This window comes from Camelus dromedarius, chromosome 2 (assembly GCF_036321535.1).
Source record: "Camelus dromedarius isolate mCamDro1 chromosome 2, mCamDro1.pat, whole genome shotgun sequence".
NCBI classification, from domain to species: domain Eukaryota; kingdom Metazoa; phylum Chordata; class Mammalia; order Artiodactyla; family Camelidae; genus Camelus; species Camelus dromedarius.
The window spans coordinates 59884612-59907446 of NC_087437.1; the positions used below are offsets into that span (position 1 = coordinate 59884612).

Below are 22835 nucleotides of genomic sequence, written 5' to 3' on the forward strand. Positions count from 1 at the left end.
AAGTGCAAAGGACTGACAGACACAAGGTTCCATGGCAGGAATATCTGCACTTGTTTTACAGGGGTTGATGGGCTCAGAGTGAAGAATCCCTGCTCTGCCTACTCTCATAAGTTCTTCACTTCATTTTGTTCTTGAGCCACAGAGTTGCTAAAAGGTGAAGTTAGTTTATAACTGTTCCCATGGCAGCCAGCATAACGATTGCTGCAGCCCCTGGGCTCTCAGGAAAAGAGGGAGGCTGTGCAAAAGCTGGGATGCCTGTGAGGTCTCATTTGGACTGTAGTTCACCTTCTGTATGAGACATGCTTGGTCTACACGTGTGCATACACACACACTCTCTCTCCAGGTTTGCTTCTGCTTGAGGCCAGGTCTTCTGCAGAGACCTGTGAGTCTCCCACAGCCTGCACAGCTGATGGACACTCAGTAAAGATATGCAGCTGGACCCCAACATCTCCCCCTGCAATCCACTCCCAGTCTCAGTTCCTCCCTGCCAAAATGCTCACAGAGGCTCTGTCTCCTGTATTCAGAGCCAGCTCTTTGACCTGGCATCTGAGCTCCCACAGCACAAGCCAATCTCCCCCAGCCATCTTCTCTTTCAGTGCTTCCCAGCATGTGCCCTAGTATGTTTGTCAAAAAAGGTGGTGTGCTGTTTCCCAAACAATCTCCACACTCTTCCTAACTGCCTGACCTGCTCACCTCACCACCTGTTTCCGCACAATGAAATTTTACCCATCCTTCAAAGCCCATCTCAAGTACCACCTCCCTCATAAAGCCCTCCTCTTTCCTGTGATTCATCCTCTTCTGAACATTCAGCACTGTGTGGATCTCCCTTGTGGCCTTCGTGACGTTCTGCCTAATTGCTGGACCATGCCACCCATCTTACCACTGTGAGCCCAAGAAGCAGCAAACATCTCTAGGACACCCAGAGTGCCCAGCACCATGTCATGTAAACCCCAGACCCTTGGCAAAGATGTCTATTGGCAAAGGGTTGAACACAGGATAGGACAGCATACCAGGAAAGTCTCCCGGGGCCTCTGGCCAGCCTTACCCACTGCTGACTGTCTTCGCACATGCCTTCCCTGCCTAGGGGGACCCCCCACCACAAGCATGAACCAGGCACCATGGCTCAGCCTCTGTAAGGGCTGTTTTTATGGCCCGTGTCTCTACGCCAGAGCCAAGAGCTCTGTGGAGCCATGTGACACAGGAGAGGGAAGCTGCTCTCTGCTCCCTCCAGCTCCACTTGGGCAAAATATTTTCTTTTCCATTGCATAAGATGCTCCCAATGGCAACAAGCCCAACACCATCGACAGGAGGAGATAAAAGCCCCGCACGTGTGAGTGAGGAGCGAAGAGAGGCTGTGTGTCTGCGTGGGACCCATGCGCAGGCAAGCACCCATGAGCAGCACGACCAGCCAGCCAGCCAGCCCCATGTGACCCCTCCAACAAGCCACAGAAGAAAAAACAAAATCAGAGCCAGCGTGTTTCACCAGCAAGGCCCCTTCATTCCTCTCTGCAGACTTGGTCTGAGCAGTGCTGCTCCAAGGGGGACAGTCAGGGCAAAATACACAGGGTTACCTATTGCCCGCCCATGCCAGCCAGGCCCCTTCTACAGGGCTGCAGCGAGGGGCCCGGAGAGGAGAGGAGGCCAGGCTTTGGAAGCCTCGAGGGGCCGTGCGGGTATGAGAGGCCAGCACTCAGTCCTCACCATCAGAACGAGCGGGGACCAAGGCCCTGGAAACCAAGGGGTTGGGGGTGTTCAGAACTAGAACTCAGAGAAGTGGCCTGCCCTCAGCTCCTCGCTTCCTCCCCTGTCAATTAGGGACAGCAGCTGAGGTCCCTCTGAGAGGTCAGTCATCCATGGGCTTAGAAAACTGTACAGAACCTCACACGTGCAGGCTGAGACACTGGGGCCGGGGCGGGGGTACTTGACACAGGTTGGCTTTGTAAGGGTCACCTCTGGCCCACTAATTCCACCTGTGGGGAGCTAGCCTAAGGAAATAATCCCAATTAGAGAAAATATTCTTGATGCATGAGGATATTCACCACAGTGTAATTTATGATCATAGAGAAAAATAACAACTAGGTGCTGAGAACATGGAAATGATAAAGTGAACTAAGGTTCATCTACTCAATGGAATCATTCAAAGAATTTTCAAGGACTGTGATTACACAGAAAATGGTGATGAGTGACATTAACCGAAGAAGTCACAATACAGATTTACTTGTACCATTTCTTTCATTTCTGAGCTTAGATGAAGGTTCAATTTCATTTTCTGCTGTATAAAAAAAGACTCAAAATGCATTAAATATATAGTAAAACTCTGACTTTGCTTAAATCTTTAAAAAGCTATGTGCTGGGAAATATTAGAAGATAATCAGAGAATTATTTGGTCGTGATGTCTATGTAGTAGTAAAGGGATACATTCATTTCTATTTTAACATAGTTTTCAGGGTTTTTTTTTTTTTAATGAATGGTGTCACTTTTCAAATAGCAAAAGAGGTAAATATATTGTAAAGGTCGTGTGGGTACAGAAGGGTGACACTTAGGCTTCAGAAGGGAGAGGGCCGGAGAGAAATAACCTGAATTTTGGGGGCAAACACCAGACAGGACCTCCTGAGACAGAATTCAGGGGAACACATGCTTTTCTAAGCCAGCGTTCCTGGCAAGACCAAGGGTTTATGATCCAACCACGCCCATTCTCACTTTCCCGGAGAAAGAAGAACACTGTGAAAGAAACAAAACAAACCAAAATAGCATGAATGCAGCAATTACACAAGAACAAAACCATCAACAAAGCACAAAACAATAGCAATTTATATGATTTAAAACAACAAACACAAAAAAGGCAGCAATAAAGAGCCATGACAAATGCAAGACAGCACTAGTGGTGCTGGAAAACAAAGCATCCTTCCAAAAGCTGCAGGAATTCCGAAAGCCTCTGGTGCTGCCCCAGTGCTGCGCAGCAGCAGGTCTGCACGGCAGGAGCCCCCAGACTCCATGGAACTGCAGCATCGCTCTTTCTATTTTATGATTGCCAAACCTTACGACTCCTAACAACACCCTTCTTAGGAAGCGGACTTCAGGCAGATGTAAAAATGAATCTCGAGCAGCGTATCATCATTCGCCTAAAGAACCCAACAAGAGAGTCCATGTCTGGGTCAGCCCATCCCAAACAGCTCCTCCCCCACCTCCTGACGCAGGCCCCTCAGAGCCCGTGGGCCACCTGGAGGGACACTCACAACCTGATCGCCTGCATGAACGTCAAAGCTCAGGCCAAAGCCTCTTCTCTGCAGACAAGGCCCGGGCGCAAGGCCAGGCTACCAGGCAGGGCAGTCAGGGAGACGGAGGGATGGCGGCCTGGGGTCCCTAAGTCCTGTCATCTGCACTGACTGCTCACTACCTGGTCCTCCCCAGTGCTGTGAAGCAGAAGTCCCTTCTCTGCCCTGACAATCCCGTCCCTCTGGGTGCCCCAAAGCATAACCTGGCCTAGAGTTTAGCATACGATGGGCAGAGACCTACCAGCTGAAGCACGGAGGAGAGAAAGGAAGGCCAGGGCCACCCCCTCCCAGACCTCCTACCGTCCTTTGCCACCTTTTCTGTCACAGAACTTCATTCAAGGCCAATCGTGCATGCGGGACAACAGGACTGGTCTGGCCCTTAAGGCCCATCTAGTCGAGACATTTCAAAGTGCCAGCGTAACCACAAAACCTTTTGACCAAGTAGAATCCTGCTCCAAAGCCTGATCTACAGAGTGATCAGGGATTGCTAGGAGTGAGGTGAGGATGGGAGAGGAAGGGTAAGGGGAGAACCCCTCTTCCCTCCGCTCCCCGGAACTAGAGAAACCCACAAGGGGATTCCTGTAACCCTGGACTCTTCACGAGATCAGCCCCCTCGTTCCTGGGTGGGGAAATTGAGGCCGCAGCAAAGGCACCCGAGGCGAGCGGCAGAGCTGGGACTAGCACTCATGTGTGTCTCCTCTAGAATCCAGGACAGCAGGAACCGCAGCCCCCTCCGGCCTGAGTACCCACACACCTGCCCAAGCCTGCCTGGAGAGACCACCCCTGTCCACCAGAAGGGACAGAAATAACTGCTGTTCACTCAGTTCCTCAGTCGGCTCTCACGTGTAACCCCCGGGACTGGTGGGGCAAATTGGGGAGCAGACAGAGCTGCACCTGGTTTCTGTGCACAATCACAAATGCCAGCTCTCCTCCCTGTGCCCTTTGGGTGAGCTCGCCCCTGCTCTCCTTCAGACCCCTGCTCACTGAAGCTCCCCGAGTCCTTGCCTCACAGCTATGAGAACATTCAGAAGCCTCCGTGGTGCAGGAACTCGCCCTGTGGAGGCAAGGTCCCAGCCAGAATGGATGGGCTAGATTCTCCTGTGGAATGACAACCTGCCAGCAGGAACCCAGCTTCAACCTCTAACTCCTGAATTCCTGCCTCGCCAGGTCCCTTCAAACAGCGATGCTCTGACTCCTCTTCCACTCCTTGCCCTGCAAGGCCCTTCCACCAAACAGCCTGGCCATCCCCTAGGCGGGTAGGTTCTGCCTGGTCTGGGAATTGCTGGAAACACAACTGCTTACAGTTTGGATAGCTGCTACCCCGAGATCCCGAACTCCCTTCCTCACCCCTAAAATGTTCAGGTCGTGGTTTACCTTGGCCAGAAACCAGGGGGCTTGGGCAATATTCAGGGCTCCAGAATCAATCAAGGACCATTTGGAGGAGAAGAATGCAGAAGCATGAGACACCACACAAATGAAACTCCCCTCCCCCAAGGCTTCTGGTCCAAGGATGACCTGCCGGCACTTCCACACAAGGCCAGCTTATCACAGACCAGACAATCACAGCTCTTCTGCCTGGGAGGGACCAGAAAATACTTTAATTGCACATCAGAGTCTCAAAAGAAAAGTCCTATTCAGTCATAATTTGCATCTCTCACATCTAGATTTGATATTTCAAAGTCAGATAAGTAGAGGTTCAAACCGGAAAGAGCAGGATCACAGTTTGGGATGGAGGGTCACCTAGTTCAACCTGCCATTTTACAAATGAGTCCCAGAGAAGGATGTGTGCAAGGAGCAGAGTCAGGGCTGGAGCCCAGATGCTCTGATCCAGGGACGCCACACCACGTAACTCACACCATGTCCTCGTGAATGGGTCCCAGGGCCATGTCCTGGAGTCTCTGTGCAGGAAGCTCTGCACACAGGGGCCTCGGCTGGCCTGCTCGCCCTCACCCTCTCCCATCCCCTCGTGTTAAAGTGCAGCTCTTCTCTCCGACATGGGGCACCAGCAGTACTGGAGCCAGGAAAATGGACGCAAAGTCACAACCAGGGGGCTATTGGCACACAGACCAGGTTACCTTTGGGCATGATCTGATGCATGGCGACCGAGAGAAAGAAGATGGAGTCGCTGTAGTAGGTCCCAGAGCCGGCACTGAAGTGCTTCTGCATGGCCTCCACAACGGGGAAGAGCCTGTCTGTCAGCACGCCGACGTCGTGGAAGACGACCTGCAGGAGGGCGTGGGAAGTGGCAAGAGTGAGCACACCCCACCGGGCACCCAGCACACGCGTGCCGCAGAAGGGACAGACACTGCCTCTCCAGGCCACATGAGCGGGGGGCCCCACGAGCATGGGACTTGGAATCCCTAAGAGCTAAGGAAATGGGGAAGCAGTGGGGAGTCAGTGGAGGCTGGCTATGGGGACGGGGATGCCGCAAGTGAGGGGGTGCAGGCAGGCATGTGGGGTGTAGTGGAAGGGGCGGGGGAGCCAGGACAGGGAATGGGAGCAGTCCCTAGTCTTCCTTCTGCTTCTGAACTTCAAACCGGGCCACCCTGAAGTTGGCTCTAAGCCCAGTGACTGGAAACCAGGTTAAAGGGTCTGGTCCTGAAGTCAGGATGCTCAGCAACTCTGGGAGGCCGGCAGCACTGGCCCCAACATCGCCCAGAGGCTACTACACATGTTCCACAGGCTCCACCTCCCTCCTCCAACAGCGTGACAGTGACAGGGTCTGGCCACTAGAAAAGGGGACACGGAAAATGCCTGGTGCTGCAGTAGACTCGTCCATTGACTCAACTAGCATCTCTGGAGTGTCTCAGACACTGTGAAGGTGCTGGGAGAGGTATAAGGAATAATGAGGCACCACTTTCCTTAAAATACTCAAGAGTCTAGAGATGTCACCAGCTGCTGAACAGAGCTCTGCAGTTTATGGAACACTCTCACATACACATAGATCCCCATGACAACCTGGGCTTCAGCAGGCAGACATCATGATTATGGCTCCAAATTGCAAATGAGAAAGCGGGTGCTCAGAGAGGTTACAGTGCCCAAGGTCACATAGCTAATACATGGCAGACTCAGAACTTGAACCCTGGTCTCTGACTCCAAGTCCCATGCTCCTTCCACTGTGCGTGCTTCCTCTTTCCTTCACAGCTACCAGTGGAGAGGAACAGCAGCACGACCAGCAATTAGAGGAGACAAGAGCCCCTAATGGGTTCCTTGCTTGACATTCCTCCAGGTTATAAGCCCATCCCACAAGGAGCCCCAGCCTTGTACAAGATACCAAATCGCCATGGCTCTGCTCACATACAGCTTGTAAGTTTTCCCTGTTATGTGCCCCACAACATCTAGCACACTCCACTGCACACAAGAGGCGCTCAATAATTGCACTCAGGCCAGAAGCCCTGATGTCCTTCCTCCGACCCTCACAAGAGACCTGCTGATGACCTTCCACCTACCCTTCCCTGGTGGCTACCAGGACAGGACGAGCCTGTGAGGTGGCCACGTGCGATCAGCCACCACCACCCCAACTCCAGGGCCAAGAACCTGCCTGGACAGGGTGCCCACGGTGCAAGGGGGCCACGCGAAGCCCCTACACTGTCAGTGGCCCCACCTGCAGAAGTCCCAAAGCAGAGAGGCTCTGTTTTGTCACTTCCTCCCACCTTTCCCCCGATTCTGCCCAGGTCTCTCCCAGGCCCCACCCCACAGTGTCACCAACCAGCATGCACTCCCAGAGCTGGGGGTCCTCAGACGGCAGGAATCATCACCTCTTGGCCCTTCAGCGGCCAGCCGCCCTGTCTGCTCTTCCCTACCTTACATTCTGCTTTTGGCCAGAAACCCGTTTTTGTCTTAACCCACTTAAGTGTTTGCTTTTATTCTCAGATCCACTTAAATTTCTAAAACACTATTAAACTTAAAAAAAGAACTGTATATTGTGTTAGTCCTCATCATTCCTTAACTGTAACTCTTTAAATTTTTTTTATCTCTTCATAAAAGTCTTTTTACAATTTAACATTTCTCTTCTAATGTCCTATTTTCCTTAATCCTTTTTCTGACTGCTTTTTCTCTTTGACTTTTCCTTTTTTGTGACCTCTCAACCTGGGGTGGGGCATCCTGACCAGTTCTGCTGTTTCCCAGCACAGATACGAAATTACACCTTTCACCTCCTGCACCCCACATGCTTTGCTCACTGACATCCTGGCCGCACGGGCATCACAAACCCCACAGTCTTCCCCACCTCCTGCCTTGCCTCCCTCCAAGCCAGCCTCGGTTGTGTCCCTGGAGTAATTTTCCAAATATACAAATTCACTTCTCTCTCTCCTTGGCTTCAAAACGTCCAGTGGCTCCTCAGTGCCCTGGGTTACAGTCCAAATGCCCTGCAAGGCCCTGCACTTGTGGCTCTGGCTACCCCTCCGCCCTCCCCTCCCCTGGGGATTGAGCAGAGCTGAACCAGGCAGTCCCCACCCTGCCTGCCATGCCTTGGCGCCCTGCGTCCTTAGGTATTTGTACCTGCTCGTCACACCATCTGAAACCCCCTCTGCCAGGCCCCGTCTGCCTGGAAAACACCCATCCAGGCTTCCAACTTTGCTCAGACACCCACTCCAGCCTTCCTACAGTCTCCTACAATTCATCACGCCGTCCTGTGCCCCCTGTATCACAAGGAGGGAGGCTCCACTTCCCCACCTGATTCCTCTGCAGGTCCTGTTACTGCATCTGCTGGATGGGGCCCTCCAGGAGGGCAGAGGCTGTGACTGCTCTGTGTCCTGTGCCCAGCCCCAGGCCATCAGGATAGCCTCATTGAACTAAACAAACTGCATTTCGCACAAGTTACTAGACCTCTCTGAGCCTCAACTTCTACGTGGATAACACAGGAATGATGACACCTGCCTCCCAGGTGGCTGTTAGGAGCACCTGGGAGAAGCAGATAAAATACCTAGCTCGGGGGTTATTCCTAAGTGTTAGCATCCTGCCCCCCACTCCCTCCTCGGTCCCCTGAATGCCCTCTGCTCACTGATCACAGATCACTCATGAGCTAGCTTTTCCCTCTGAGCCTCATTACATCTCCAAATGCTTCTGGAAGCTAGAATTTGACAAGAAGCTGGAAGCTGACAAGAGGGCTCTCAGAAATGAAAGCCTCTGCATTCATTAAAAAGAAAGAGAAAAAATGGATACGTATAACCACACACACACACTCAGAGCAGGGCCTGCCGCAGCCAAGCTGCAGAGCAGCGGCCAGCTTCTTCCCCTCCCCGGGCCCTCATCTCACCCCGAAGCTTCACAGGAGACAATTACATCCATCAGCATTAATAGATTTATGAGGACAAACTGTACTAGGTATGTTGTTCCAAGCCCTGTACCATGGCGCCCACTCTGATGAATATTTCATGTAATAAATCTACTTAGAGATAAATTAATATGTTCCATGGAATACACTTTCTGCAGCAAGAAGCAAACCACAGACGCTGCAAGGGTGAATCAAAACACCCCGGCCTGCCAGCGTCTACAACACGTGTGCAAACTGCAGTCTCCTGAGGGCAGGGTTGGAGACTGGCGCTCGCTGAAGCCCCCAGCCCAGCCCAGGGTTTAGTGCTTGGCAGAGGAAGCCAAGCAAGAGTGATGAAAAGAGAGAAAAAGAGAGGGAGGGGGCAGGGAACATGCCACCCCTCCCTCTGTAGCTCTCCCTTTGCAAATCTCCCACCTCAGGGGCTACAGGAAGGAGTACCACGTACCCTGGAAACCCAGGCCTTCAAGGTGACTCCCATATTGAGGGCAACTGACTGCTGAGGCAATCAAAAGAATGGTTTACACCAGTTTGACTATATATATTTTTTTAGGGATGAAGCTTAAAAAGCCAAACCATTATTTGTAACTTTTATTAATTATCTTCATATATTTTAAATTAAAAATTCCATTCATTATTATGTCCCCCCACCCACTTACAGAATGACTTCTTTTTCAGACCCTTCTTGGGCATCCTTTTAAACATTAATGTCCTTATCAACCCCAGAGGCAAGTGGAGTCATTCAGAGCAGTTTTCCAGAACGTATCACCCTCCTCATCCATTTGAGATGTTCTAGACACAGCTCCTCATGAATTTGTGTAGGAGGTTGTCACTGGAAATGGTATCTATCCTAACCCACAAGAACCCACATTCATATCATTAAGGCAGTTGGTTTTCTCATCAGCCTATAATCAGACATTTGTAGCCACTTTAAAAGGCTCATATATCAATAGTCCACACTTAGTAATTACGAGATCAAAATCCCAGAAACAGTGGCTTTTACCTCCTTTTATCTGTAGTGAATTCTGTCAAGAAAATTCTAGCATTGTAAATTCAGGAATGACTGAAGCCGTTTCAGGCTAAGTGGTCGCGAGCTGTCCTTTGTTGTTCAAAATAACTGAGAGAGCACTGTGCACAATGACAGACTCGGAGGGCTCCTCTCTCTTGAAAAGGAGAGTGTGGGGATGCGGGCAGAGGGGAAGCCTGCCTCGTATCCACCAGGCACAGCACATTCTTGACACTTCCAGGCTGGGGAAGCCAAAGCACCCAGAACAGCAAAGCCTGGTGCCAGGCAGGGGCAGGCGTCTGGCCCCAGCTCGCTGGCATGGATAGGTCCGAACAGCCAGACCACTGCTCCAATAAACATCCACTGGGGACCTAAGCCACGCCAAACCTTAGCTAACTTGGTGGAGAAAACTCATTTATCACTTGGCATGCCCACTGGGAGTCAGCTCACACGATGCTCTTGGAGCCAAGAAGGGAGGTGGTGGGGCTGGCCCTGTGCACAGGGAGACACCGGTTTTCCAGGAAACACCCAGGCCTGCTTGAAAACAGCAGCTCCTCCAGCCGCAGACCAGTGCCTTGGGACGGCCACATGGCGTCCCTGCGCTCAACCGGAGGCTGTCTCCGGGAGAGCTGTGGGAGAGAAGAGTGACAGCACAAGGCTCTGGGAAGCCTACACAGATCGAACCCCCCAGGTGCACCCCACCATGTGCCGGAATCCACGTACCACAGGAACAGCAAACAGGTCTCTGCTTTTCCCAAGGGGCTGCCTGGAGCCCTGGGTAGGACAACATCTGGACTCGGCAAGAAAGTGCCCGTGGCAACGTCCACCCGCGGGCTGGCTCACTCGCCCCATGGAGTCATCACCCCACTCTGTGGACACCAGCTCTGGCTGGAATCACACCTGTGCTGGGCAGTCGGGACCTCCAGAGAGGCAAGGCCAGGCTGGCGTGGGCAGGTCTGGGTTCAGATGCTAAGTCACCACTTCATCACCTGGCAACCCTGGTCAAAATACCTAAACTACATCGCCTATATAATGGGAAAAATCAAGGTGCCTGTCTCACAGGATTTTATGAGGAATGTAGCAGGAGCTCAACAAAGGACAGTTAACATCATCACCCCCTCCCAATATAGCCAGAATGCCTTTCCCATGCAAGAATACCTAGATTTGATAAAAGAATATGTCCTGTAATAAACACCCCAAGATACAGTAAGGCCATAATCGGAGCTGCCTGGCTCTGACTAGGAGGGGACCCAGTGCGCCCCACCACAGGCTAGTCAGGCCCCACAAATGCATTCCTCATTTGTGTGATCTCCGTCATTGATTCCAACAAGAGCTGCAGGAAAAGTGATTTCCTGGAAAAAGGGTTTGTTTTCTCATTGACATGTACTATGAATGTGAAGGCCTATTTTTATGACAGAAAGATAGATCTGCCAACAGACTGGCAGTCTTTCAATCCCCCAAACACACGTTCACCTCAGGGCCTTTGCACCAGCGGCTCCCTCTGTTCAAAACAGTCTCCCCCAGAATCGTCACATGCCTGGATCTTTCTAGCCCTTCAGGTGCCAGTTCAAATGTCACCCCCTGTGATCTTCCCTGATGAAAAAAGTAGCTACTCCCCCCAGTCCTGGCTATGCAATTACCAGATTTATTTTCTCCATAGCATTTATCACCACCTGATATTAAGTGTTTAATGTTAAGTAATTTAATGCCGACAGGCCCCAACCAGCCTGTGAGGCAGCACAAAGGGGGCACCTTGTCTTCCTTGCTCACTGCCATGCACCCAGCTCTTGGCAAAGCGCTTCAGGTGCAGTAGAAGCTGAGCAAATGCTTGCTGTCGGAAAGAACGAGCACAAGAATGAGCTATGAAGATAAAAGCACCCAGAGAGAAGCATGTGATGTGACAACCTGCCCCAGCACACAGAGCGGTGTCCCTGCAGGACCTGTGACCTCAGAGGCTCCTTCCTCACCCCAGCACCTCCCCGGGGTGAGGCATGTGCTTCCCCACTGCCATCCTGGCCCTTCCTCAAAGGAGAGGAATGTCTTCCACGTGGGCCTTACTCTACACTTCAGGAATATGGGTCTTCTGTTCACCCTTAACCTGCTTGTTAGAATGTCCCCCGGGGCTGGGCCGCAACGTCTCACCTTGTCAGAAGGAGAGCTGTTGCCGAGGACATTTTGTACCCAACCTGCAAGCTGCTTCAGAATAACAATGCCCTATTTTTACATTTTACGTCAGAAATGATATCAAAGGTACCTCCTTAAATGAAGTTTTCCTGGACTAAGGAAATACAGACAGATGTCCGATCGAAAGACAGGTGGAGCAACAGACAGGTATATTGATCCCTCTTTTTTTAAAATCACTATCAAGTCCTAAAAACACCATCAGTTACCAGCAGCTGCATGCTGTCCCCCTCCAATAACTTTAGCCCCCTTTGAAAACAAAGATCTCCCAGTGTAAGTGAAAAATGCTGCGAATTCGTTGGTTTTAAATGAAAAGACTAAAAATTATAACTGATGTGCAGTTTTATGAGGAAAGAAAAATATAAACCTGCAGGTTGCCCCTCTCTGCAAGTGACTTATCTTGTTCTTTATCCTCTGCAAGATGTCCTAGATATGATTTGATCTTGTCAGGCAGAACCACAAAGCAGCTGAAGAGGAAAAAAGAAGCCTGCCCATCTAATTTCCAAAGTAATTTCCAACCCCATTCTCGTGACCCAGTTTACCAGCAGCTCAAAAGCTACAGCCCCTCCCATCATCCTCACAACAGAACGTCCCTGTGCAGGCCATGCCCCCATGTCTACCTCACACTGTGCCACAGTCGTGCCCAGATAAGGGGACGTGCAGTTAACGTGCTGGGACCCCTACAAGACTCACAGTATTTCAGCAGAGGTGGGATGCATTCTAGTTCTCCAAAACCTCAATATGACTGGGACTAGGACCAGGAGGACACAGAACATAAGAGGGACAGGCCTGGCACCTGTGGGTGACTAAGGGCCGAACAACCTCAACAGGGGGCGTGTGTCCGGCAAGTGTCCCACAAGCCTGCGAGCTCCAGTCACTTGGCCAGGAGCGGGGTCTGGATCTGAGGTTCCCCACCCTCAGTGTGTGCAGGCCTTTGCCAGGGGTTCAGGTAAAAATACAGACTCCTGGGTCCTGACCCCAGACATTGAGTCAGAGTCTGGGGTGAGGCTCAGGACTCCTCATTTAAAAGCCACCCCATGTGTTTCTCCTGCACGTGGGCCCCCAGACTCATTGAGAAGGGGTGTGACAGAAGGCCCCACTTGACTCAGTGCCAGTCAGACTGCCTCAGCTCTGGGTCCCACACTGCAGCAGGGCCTCGGGCAACCCCCAGAGCGAGTCCAAAGTCAAAGGAGACGACAAGGTGCAAAAGGTGAGCAGTAGAGGAAGGAGCTGCGGGTGTTGGCCCATGGGCGAGGGGCGGGGGAGGGGACCACACAATCTCACACAGGAGCAGGTGGTTCTCTCCATCTCCTCCCTCTGCCCCCACTCAGGAGGCCACCATGTTTCATTTTCCTGCCTGTAACGGAGAGAGGATAAGTGGCAACGAGAAATCCTTTTCCCTCTGAGACGTCAATTCTTTGCTGACTCAGGAGCCCCGAACAAGGAATCAAGGAAGAGCAGGCCCTCGTGTCTGGAGGAGAGGAGGCCGCGGGCTCGGGAACTGGGCCCGGAGCCCTCTTTGTGCCCGTCGGCTGCACCAACTTTGTGTCCCCCTTGCCCTGTCCTCGTCCTCCTCACCTCCAGGAGTGGGAGTGTCTTGGGCAAGCAGGTAAAGAGATGAAGACCTTGCCAGCACAGCAAGGTAGAGAAATCATACGTAGAAGAATAAGCAAGACAAAGGCTGGTCTGTCTTGTAGGAGCTCCGCTCTGAGAACTGCAAACACCTGGGCCCTCCAGGTGAATTTCTAGGATGACCAACAGGAACTATGGCAAATCACTGGCACAGAGCATGCCCTTGGAGGGTGAGGAGGGACCCGAAGAAAGACAAACACGCTGAGAAGAGTGGAGAGAGACAAAGAAATGGGCCCAGACACCCCCACCCCAGGGCTGAACAGGAATGAACCACAAAGATCTGTGCCACCTTCCGGAGCCTGCATGTGTCCGTGACCAGCTAATGGTGCCACCACAGGGCCACGGGCCCTTCCAGGTATTCATAACACAGCTGTTGGGTTCCAGGAGCATAAATCTACCATCTCCACAGCGCACTCCACCCAAGGCCCGCGGCCCCACGGCCAGCACCGCCCCCTGCTGCCCCGCCTCCGGCTCCCAGTGCCCAGCCCTCTGTGCTGAGCTGTCATTCTTCAAAACAAGTGCTCCAGTCACCCCCGACCTTCCCCAGCACTCACTCAGGAGTCCATTTAGTGATCTCAAATAATCTGTACATAGTGGGTATAATCAATCGTTAATTTACCTCTTTTATAAAATAATGAGGTTCTGGTTGTTTACGTTTCATACTGAATTTTCCTGACAGTAGGAGCCAGTTTTCTGCAAAATAATGTTTTCCACTGCAAAAGATAAGAGAAGGTATGAGATGAAGGAAAGCAGGGAGAGGGGAAGAGGTGGGAGGGGAGCACTGACCCTGCAGTATCAGGACTTCCCTGTGAGCCTTAGGGTGCGGGTCCCAGACCCCTGACCCACCAAGAAGCCGTGCGGCTGCGGGTCTGTCAGGGCTTCTTCACCACGTTCCTTGACTTGTTCTTTTCTGTGTGGTCATCTCCCACGGCCAAGGACCTCCCGGAGAACACTGCAGTTTTACACAAGTGACACCCACAAGGACGCATGTAGCCAGCTTCTGCTTCCATTGGGCAGGCAGGAAGGTGGCCTCAGCCAGGCCTCCCACAGCCCCTCCTCCATCCACACTAACCCCTTCCCCTCCTGGCTCTCAGGGACAGGGATGCAGCGGGCACCCAGGCAGGGAACCCATGGCCCCAGCTCACCCCGCTGAGCTCAGACCGGCTGGACTCCAGGACAGTGCCACCTGCACTCCTACATTTCCTGAAACCCCTCGTCCAGTGCGCCCAAGATGGGGTACACACCTCCGGATGGGTACAGAAGGGACTTCTAAGAGGCACACAGACCAACCACTTTATTTTGATACTCATGGACTTCTTTTGAAATGTAAAACAGTAGAAAAATTAGTAAAAACATTTTAGAACTATGATTTCAAAGATATTCCCTAAGGAGAGGCTAAGGGGGGAGAAAAAAAGGTGAGTCAGTTTAACATATGAATGAAGCAGCCAAAGCCGCAGGCAGCTCCAGGATACTGGCAAAAACCGTGAAGGAAACGGTCAATGGCTGGACGCTGGGGACACCGCTCGCGTCTATTGCCTCCTCTGAGGCTGAGACGATGTGTTTAAAATGCAGAGCATAGCACCGGAAGCCAGCAGGTGTCCACAGGCTGAGTCCCTGCCTTCCCCAAGGTCACACGTGCTGACGTCAGGACTAGATCTCCTGACTCCCCGTCTGCAGCCTGGCTGCTAACTCCTGCCTGTAACTTCAAGCCAGGACAGTCCCCCCAGCCACGTCCCACTCCCAGCACTGCTCTGAGCCCTGCACACCAGGCACTGGCGCCTGCTCGTGGCAGGACCACAAAGAAACGAAATGTAGGTCAGGCAGCAACGTGCACAACCATGAGCTCACGATCCTCGCCCACACCGGGCCCTTTACGCAGGAGGTGTCCACGGTCCCTTGCAGAGGTGGAGCTGCCGGTGCCAGGTGACGTGTGGATGACCGAGGCCCAGCCTTGAGCCCAGGCCTGACTGCAGCACACAGACAACCTCCATGGACTGCCTCTGCTAGACTTTTCCTATTGTGTACCCTCGCCAAGGGGCAGAGCCCCGCGGAGTGTGCACTACAACCCCAGTTCCATCAAAGAGGTACATGTTTACAGCCTCTTGAGGCCAGAGGCCCATATCTGAACAAACTCCAGAGCAGAAAACCCTTCTCCTGGAGGGGCCCAGCATCCCCCCACTTCTCCCCAGCCCCCGATCTTCCACCTGCTCAGGCCAGTATCCTCCCTCCCCTGGGCCAGGATGCGGGCCTCCTGATGGGGCTCCCCATCATTCAGTCCTTCACACAGCAGCCAGGGTGACCCCTCTCTGCTCGACACCCAGAAGTGGCCCTTCCCAACACTCCATCAAAACCAAGACCCTCACTGGGACTGGCCCAGACCTGCCCTCCTCCCTCTAGGCCTGCCCTCTTCCCTCCACAGCCCCTCTGCTGCTCCTCAAACATGCCAGGCACCCACCACCCATCCTGCCACCCAAATGCTCTTCCTCAGGAGCTGCCTGGCCAGGTCCTCTGCTCCTCAAGGCCTCTGCTCCAACCCCACCTTCTCAGTGTAGTGGCCCCTGTCCACCCAACTAAGGACCAAGCTCGCCCCACACCCCACCTCTCATCCTACTGACATCCTAACTTACTCACCTCCAAGGATGAGGTACAATGCACTCTTCGCTTCTCAAGGAACAGCAAAGAGATGGAATGAACCCTAACCCTCTTTGAGTCCCTACCTCATGGTGTCACAGGCAGCAGACAAGTGTTACTGGCTCATTTACTCCTCTCCCTGCCAGAAGCCAAGCTCCACCAGGGCAGGAGTTCCGACCACTCCTCTGTTCACGGATACACCCAATGCGTCTCAATGTCCAGGACAGTGAGGGCACCTCTCAGGCACACAGTAACTATTGGCTCCTTGAAGGTTTCAAGCAGCAATACCGCATGGGCTCCCCCGGCCTTAGAAAGAAAGCAGTGCTCCTTTGCCTCTGGCTTTCATGAGCGGCTCTTGGCTTCCCCTCCTTCAGCATTAATCTGTGTTGGCCTTAAGCCTCTGGGATCTGAGGCCCTTCCCTCCTGCTGTAGGGGAGCACAGATCACGCCACTGAGGGGACAGCCAGGTCCCTGGGCAGCGCCAGGCCTCTGCTTCCCTGCAAGGTAGCCTCCCAGCCTCCACCCCAACCTGCCAGCTGCCCAAGGCTCAGGCCTAGCAGCCGTGGCTAGGAAAGGGGAGACCCTCTTGCTAACTGCAAAAGCCAAGGTGGGTGAGCAGCATGGGCAGAGCCAAGAGGCTGTACAAGTCACTGATTCAACCCTTCAAGTGTCAGGGAGGGAAAGTGAGGCCCAGCAAGGGGGCGGGGCTCTCCCACGGCCAGTCCCTAGGGGAGCCAGCCCCCAAGCCAGGCCCCGTGCCTCCCACACAAAGGCACCCCACCTGCAGCTGGTGGCACCCTCCTCTCCGCCCTCATCTACAGAGATCCAGAAAACGCTGGGGAAGACTGGTCCAAGTCTCGGCATGACCAGAAAGCTCACAGTGGCGCTAGGAAACGCTCGAGCCTGTCCTCAGAGCTTCCCTCCTTTTCCAATTCCCAAAGCTGCCCCCAAGTTTCCACCTCCTGTCACAGAGGCAGCTGGACTCACACCAAGAAAAAGGAGCCTACACCAAGTGCTCAGAAGAACGCAGGATGGACAGGGGCCCCACGGCACTGGGGAGGAGCTCAGCAGGATCTCGGAAAGGTCCACAGACCCTCGGACCAGGAAGGGCCCGTCCAGGTCGTCCAGGTGTGGAGTCCAGAGAAACCCAAGCCTGTACGTGTATGCAGATGTGCACCTCAGGCTCACTGCAGCAGTCTGCAGTGACCAAAAAGTGGGGCAGCCCAGCCACCCCTCAGAGAAAAAATGGATAAACGGAGGTCTCCCCGTAACAAAATCCCAAAGGACAGTTAAAATGACCAAACAAGACCTGCATGTAACAACACAGATAAATGTCAGAACTATAATGTCAGGTGCAAAAAGAAATATCAAAAGGATGTATAATGAGAGCATTTATATAACTGTTTAAGGTCTACAAAGCAATGAAGTATATTTTTATATAGGTATATATCCGTGTGTGTACATGAACACATATACATGTGGTAAAAGCACAAATTCTACAAAGAACACCACCTCCCTGTGTGGGACAGTGAACACTTCTGGGGCCAGGGAGCGAGGGGACAAGAAATAAGGGTGGACTTTAGCTGTATCTGTAATAATTCATTTCCTTAAAAAAAGAATCTAAGCAAATAGAACCAAATGTTCACCCTTATTTAACCTATACTGTAGGAAAACAGGTACCTATGACATTTTTTCTGAATTTTTCTATATTTTGATGCTTCATAATTTAATGTATAAAAATACTAGAAAAAATTTTATTGAAATATAGTTGATTTACCATATTGTTACTTTCAGATGTACAGCAAAATGATTCAGTTATATTTTTTACAGATTATTTTCCACTACAGGTTATTACAAGATACTGAATATAGTTCTCTGTGTTATACAGTAAATCCTTGTTGCTTAAAAATTTTTTTTCAATAAAATATTACCTAAGAGGCGAGAAAGCAAGGCTGTGCAGCGTGAATCCGCAGGCAAGCCCTTAATTAAAGACGCAGCGTGAACGTGAGGAGCAGCGCTGCTGAGTCCTGAGTTTCTCACATTCATTTGCAGACATAGGACCATTTAGGACTGTAAAGTGTTCCTTGCGAAGAGTCATGGAAGGGTTCCTGGGAACAATACAAAAGAAGGGAAAAAAAAAAACATACAGAGATGTCCTCTGTGGTGTTACTTACAGTGGGAAAAAAATCAGACTTACAGAATGGCTTACAAAAGAAATAGACAATAACTTACTCTACAGCCATACAAACAATAAGCGCAAGATGAGACGGAAAGACGGGAAGGTATCTACAAGCTGCAGCACCACGTGCAGGTCCCACGAGAAGTGAAATGAGCAGAGAGCCCATCCCCCAGCTACACCAGAAGTACCCGGCCCATGGACAAGGCTCACGGGGACCCAGACAAACGGAGACAGTTCTTCCACCTAGAGTTTTATTGTCTGTGTGGAAGCTGGTCACCAAGGGCTCTCAGTGGGGTCCTGCCTCTGCTCTGGCCCGCCCGCCCACCTTTCTCTAAGCACTTTCTCCCCACACCCACCCCAAGGCCCAGGACTCCGCCTCCTCGGAGCTGAATACACTCATGGGGCAGCAAGAACTCCCTTTCGTTTTTCCAGGCTCTAACAAATCTCACAGAGATTTCCACGAATCAGTCCCGGATGCTGTGCATGTCACGGAACAGGGCTCGAAGTCAACAGCTCCAGAAATCAGGCAGTTGAAACAGCAAGCTCAGATTTCATCTTCCAGAGCCAGGGACCCAAGACAGAACTCTCCCCTTAAGTAAAGAGGAATGTTTTCATTTTGCTTCTGCTCTCAAAGTCTTGCAACCGTGAGAGAGCGGTATCAGTGAGTAACTTCAGTTGCTCACGTTTCTGATCAAAGCAAAAGCTGCTCAGGGAGTCCGAAGACCAGGCAAGTAAACGCAACCAACTTCCAAAACGTCTTACTCCCTCTGCAAACACTGCTCATCATACTCCGTGAACTATTTAACAGTCCAGTCTTCACTGAGGAAGGCAGTCACTAGCCAGGTAGGGTTTTAGACTAGAACACACAGAAGAAATGAGGCTCTCAGACAAGCTCCCACCAGGGAGCCCCTTCCACTGCAGACTGCAGGTGACCAGTGTCCCTGAGGCTGGGCAGCATGTAGCTGGGCACCCCATTCCCAATCCATCACCCACTCCTGGCTGAGTGAGCCACAGGCACAGCCGGACCCTGAATGGGGGGTGATCAGGGACCCAAGACTTTGGCCATGACTCAGATGTCAGCAGCACCCCATCCCTGGGGACCCAGGACCAAAGTCCAACCCTACATTGACCACAGTTAAACTCACCTTAAAACAGATCTTCAGCAGCCGGAATCACAAGCATCTCACCCGGCCCACCTCCCTCCAGGGGTACTCCCATATCATGGTCTCCACCCCCCAAGCTAGTCTCCTGAGCAGAAGGCTTGTTCCTTCCCTGCTGTGAGAGAGCTGGGACCACTGGATGTAATGCTGCTCAGCCCCTGGCCCTCAGGGCTGTCATCCTCTCACTCTTACTCGGTACATACACCCAGTGTAATGAAGCATGTAGGCCAGGTGACCTCTGTGCCAAACTTGCTCTTTTATTTTATGAGACAAAGCTGAGCATCCACTCAGCCTGCTCACAAAGCCCAGGCTGGGGTGTGGCCACCTGCACCAGGATCTGACCTGTGATAAGCAGGCGCAGACCAGGACGGCCTTCATGGAGGGGGCGGGGGCCGCCTGCCTCATGTCCAAAGCAGACCCCTGGGATGTGCTGGGCACAAGCTGGTCCTTCAGACACATTAATTCACTTAATTTCATCCAGCATTTTGAGGTGGATGATATTGTGCCCTTTGGGCAGATGAGGAAGGAGATCAGGAAAAACAAACAACTACCCGCAGCCTCCTGGAGGGTACGGTGGGCCTGGAACCTGACCAGGCCCATCTGGAGCAACGGTGGGCTCCGTGGAGAAGCACCTGCCCGCCCTTGCGCTAGGCTCTTCAGGAGAGACAGCCACACAGACCCTGCCCCCCAGGCCTCCCGTCTGGCAGCTTCACCAGCACTGCAGTCAGAGCAGTGATACCGGGAGCATCAGAAAGACTGACACAGGCAACAGGTCTTCAGAGAGACTGGACGCTCCAGTGGGGCGAGTTACACGGTAAGTCAGAAACAGGTGTCTGGAGCATCAACTGTGTGTCATGTGTATCAGCTCACATAACGGGGAGCCCACTCCTCGGCACCCAGAGATCCCTGTAACAGGCATGGCAGGACTGGGCTGGATGGGGTGCAGACCCAGGTGGGAGACCGCAGCAGGATTCCTTACACCCCCGCCACACGCACACGCTCAACCCCAGCGAGGCCCCCGTGGGCTGAGCCGGGCCCGGCAGAGGGGCAGTGGGAGCCTTCGGAAGGCTCTGGGGCCTGCACCTGAGCCCGTCAGCTCGATTCTGGAGCAGACCCCTGTCCTCTGACTGGCTGTGTGGCCTTGGGCAAGTCACTCAGCCTTTCTGGGCCCATTACCTCACAGGTAACTTGAGGGGACAAGACTACACAGCCTTTCCTCTTTCCTCTAGCCCTGACCTCCTGTGACCTGCTGCCACAAGAGGGAAGTGGGGCTCCAAGCAACATGGTCCCCTAAGCCCATTTCCTCAACAGCTGCGCCCAGCTGGTTCTCAGGGCAAAAGCTGAAGGAGGAATGAGATCCACCTGATCTTCTCACACCCCTCGAGGGCCCCTCAACCTGCTGACAAGGGAGTGGACATGTGTGTAAGGTTCCAGCGAGCAGCAGGCACCGGGGCGCCGGAGGAACACTAGAACCACCACCAAAATAAACAGCCATCACAGGCATCAGGGCACAGGGCCCGCGGGTCTGAAACAACCCCGCTCCACCACCTCGGGGTTATACGGCTCTGAGCAAGCTCCAAACCTGCTCTGGGCTCGGGGTCCTCAGCTGGGAAGCCTCTTCCTCGGAGACAGTACCTCCCTCCTCAGAACTGCTCACTCTGAGGGTAAATGGGAGAGCGAGGTGGGGTCTAGCAGGGCGCCTGCCGCTGAAATGGCGGCAGCTGTGCCCTCCCTGATGCTGATGGGGAACATCTGAGGGGACCTCCACACACCTCGCCCTCATCCCGAGGTGCCGCCCGGCTTGGGGCAGAGGCCGAGGAATGAAGCCATGTTTCCCAGAGGGGGAAGCAGAGTCGGCAAGGAGGGCTTGGGAAGCCAGCCCAGAATGAGGTGAATGATGGCTTCAAGACCCCCACCCCCCGTCTCCTACCTTTGCAATCGGGAGAAGCCTGGAAAGGACACGTGTTTTACAACTTCCCACGCCCAGTCTCAACATGCCAGTAAGAGAGCTATGGAGCTGCAATGCCCCTGAGCATCTCACAGCCGAGGCACTGAGGCTCAGAGACACTGAAAAGCCCCACCGGTGGAAGCCAGGGTCAGGGAGGGCCCTAGAAACCATGAGCAAGGCACCTGGGCAGGACTGTCCACCGTCCTTCCGCTGAGAGTGAGCCAGGGCTGGGCTGCTTCCCGGAGAGGCTGACTAGCAGCCCCACGCTGCTCACTAGCTGGGGGCTCCAGGCAGATCAAGCAGCCCCACCCTCCCTACTTGTTAAGGAGGGAAGTGAAGCCCCTCCCACCTCCCTCAGACCAGCATCAGGATCTCTGCGTAGCAGTACCCGGGGGACAGCTCTGAAACCAGGAACAAGTCTCCAACACACACCTGGGTCTTCCCGGCTGGTCTCAGGTTGGATGACTTCTTCTCTGGAGGATCAGTGTTAAAAGGTGCAAGGAAGGCTTCTTAAATCAAGAGGCCTCCCCAGACGGCAAGGGCTCCCAGTGCTGCCGCCACTTCTTAACATGTGAGAGCACGGCGCTCACAGAACATCTGAAGGCGTGGGCGCTCGGCAGCCCGGCCCACATTTAGACTTCACTGCCCACCTGTGCCTGCTCAGCCAGCTCGTGCCGGGTCCCACTCCACGCAGGGCCCTGTGCTACACTATGTCCTGGACACAGAAGGAAATGAGACAGCCCTGCCCCCAGGAGCTCCCAGACGCGGCAACTGTAGCACAGCGGGACTCAGGAGAGAAGGGCTAACCCAGGTAGGGCAGGCAGGCATGACTCCCCCACATAACTGGCACCCACCTGAGTTTAATCTTGAAGGGTGAAAAGAGTTTGCCAGGTAAAAAGGCAAGGATGGGTGTTCCAGGAGAGGAAGCACCTGAGCAAAGTCCCTGAGGCGTGAAGAGGCTCCCACAGCTCCGGCAGCTCAGTGAGCAGCCCCGAGATGGCAGGGCTCCCTCTGCCTGTCCCGGAACACTGACGGCCCAGGCTGTCTGACCGCAGCCCACCAGCCGGTGCCCCCTCCCTCCTGCAGCGCCCCTCCCCCCATCTTCTAGTCATGACTCTCCTGCCGGGTATGGGAGACAAGGTCTGTTGCCCCAGCTGCCTCTGCAAGATTGGGAAGGCTGCATCCTACACCAACGTTCAATGGGCACACATCCCCAAAGCTCCCTGACTCCCACAGAAAGCCCCTCCGTCCTCCCAAAGGTGCCCCAGGCACACCTGAAATCCCCTGCTGTGTCCTCCTGCCCCCCACACAGGGGTGGCCGGGGGCGCCCAGAGCAAGGCTCACGCTCTGCCTGCTCCTGTGCAGCTTATCAAGCAAGGACTAGCCCCCTGTCCACTTGCCAGAGCTGACGAAGCCCCTCCAGAACCCCTCAGTGACTGAGACTCAAGAAGCCTGACCCTCTGGGCAGGTCTCACAGAGCCCACATCCTGACTGGTAAGAACAGGGACGCCTCACAGCAGATGGTGGGGCATGAACCACAGAGGGTGAGGG

At 53.3% G+C, this 22835-nt stretch overlaps 1 protein-coding gene across 1 annotated transcript in view; it reads right to left on the reverse strand.

Moving 5' to 3' along the window:
* Positions 1–22835, reverse strand: part of XXYLT1 (xyloside xylosyltransferase 1) — a 161032-nt gene that overhangs the window by 126309 nt on the left and 11888 nt on the right. The window contains exon 2 of the mRNA XM_010994392.3: positions 5351–5498. Coding sequence (XP_010992694.2) covers positions 5351–5498 — 148 coding nt within the window. The remainder of the gene's footprint in view (positions 1–5350; positions 5499–22835) is intronic.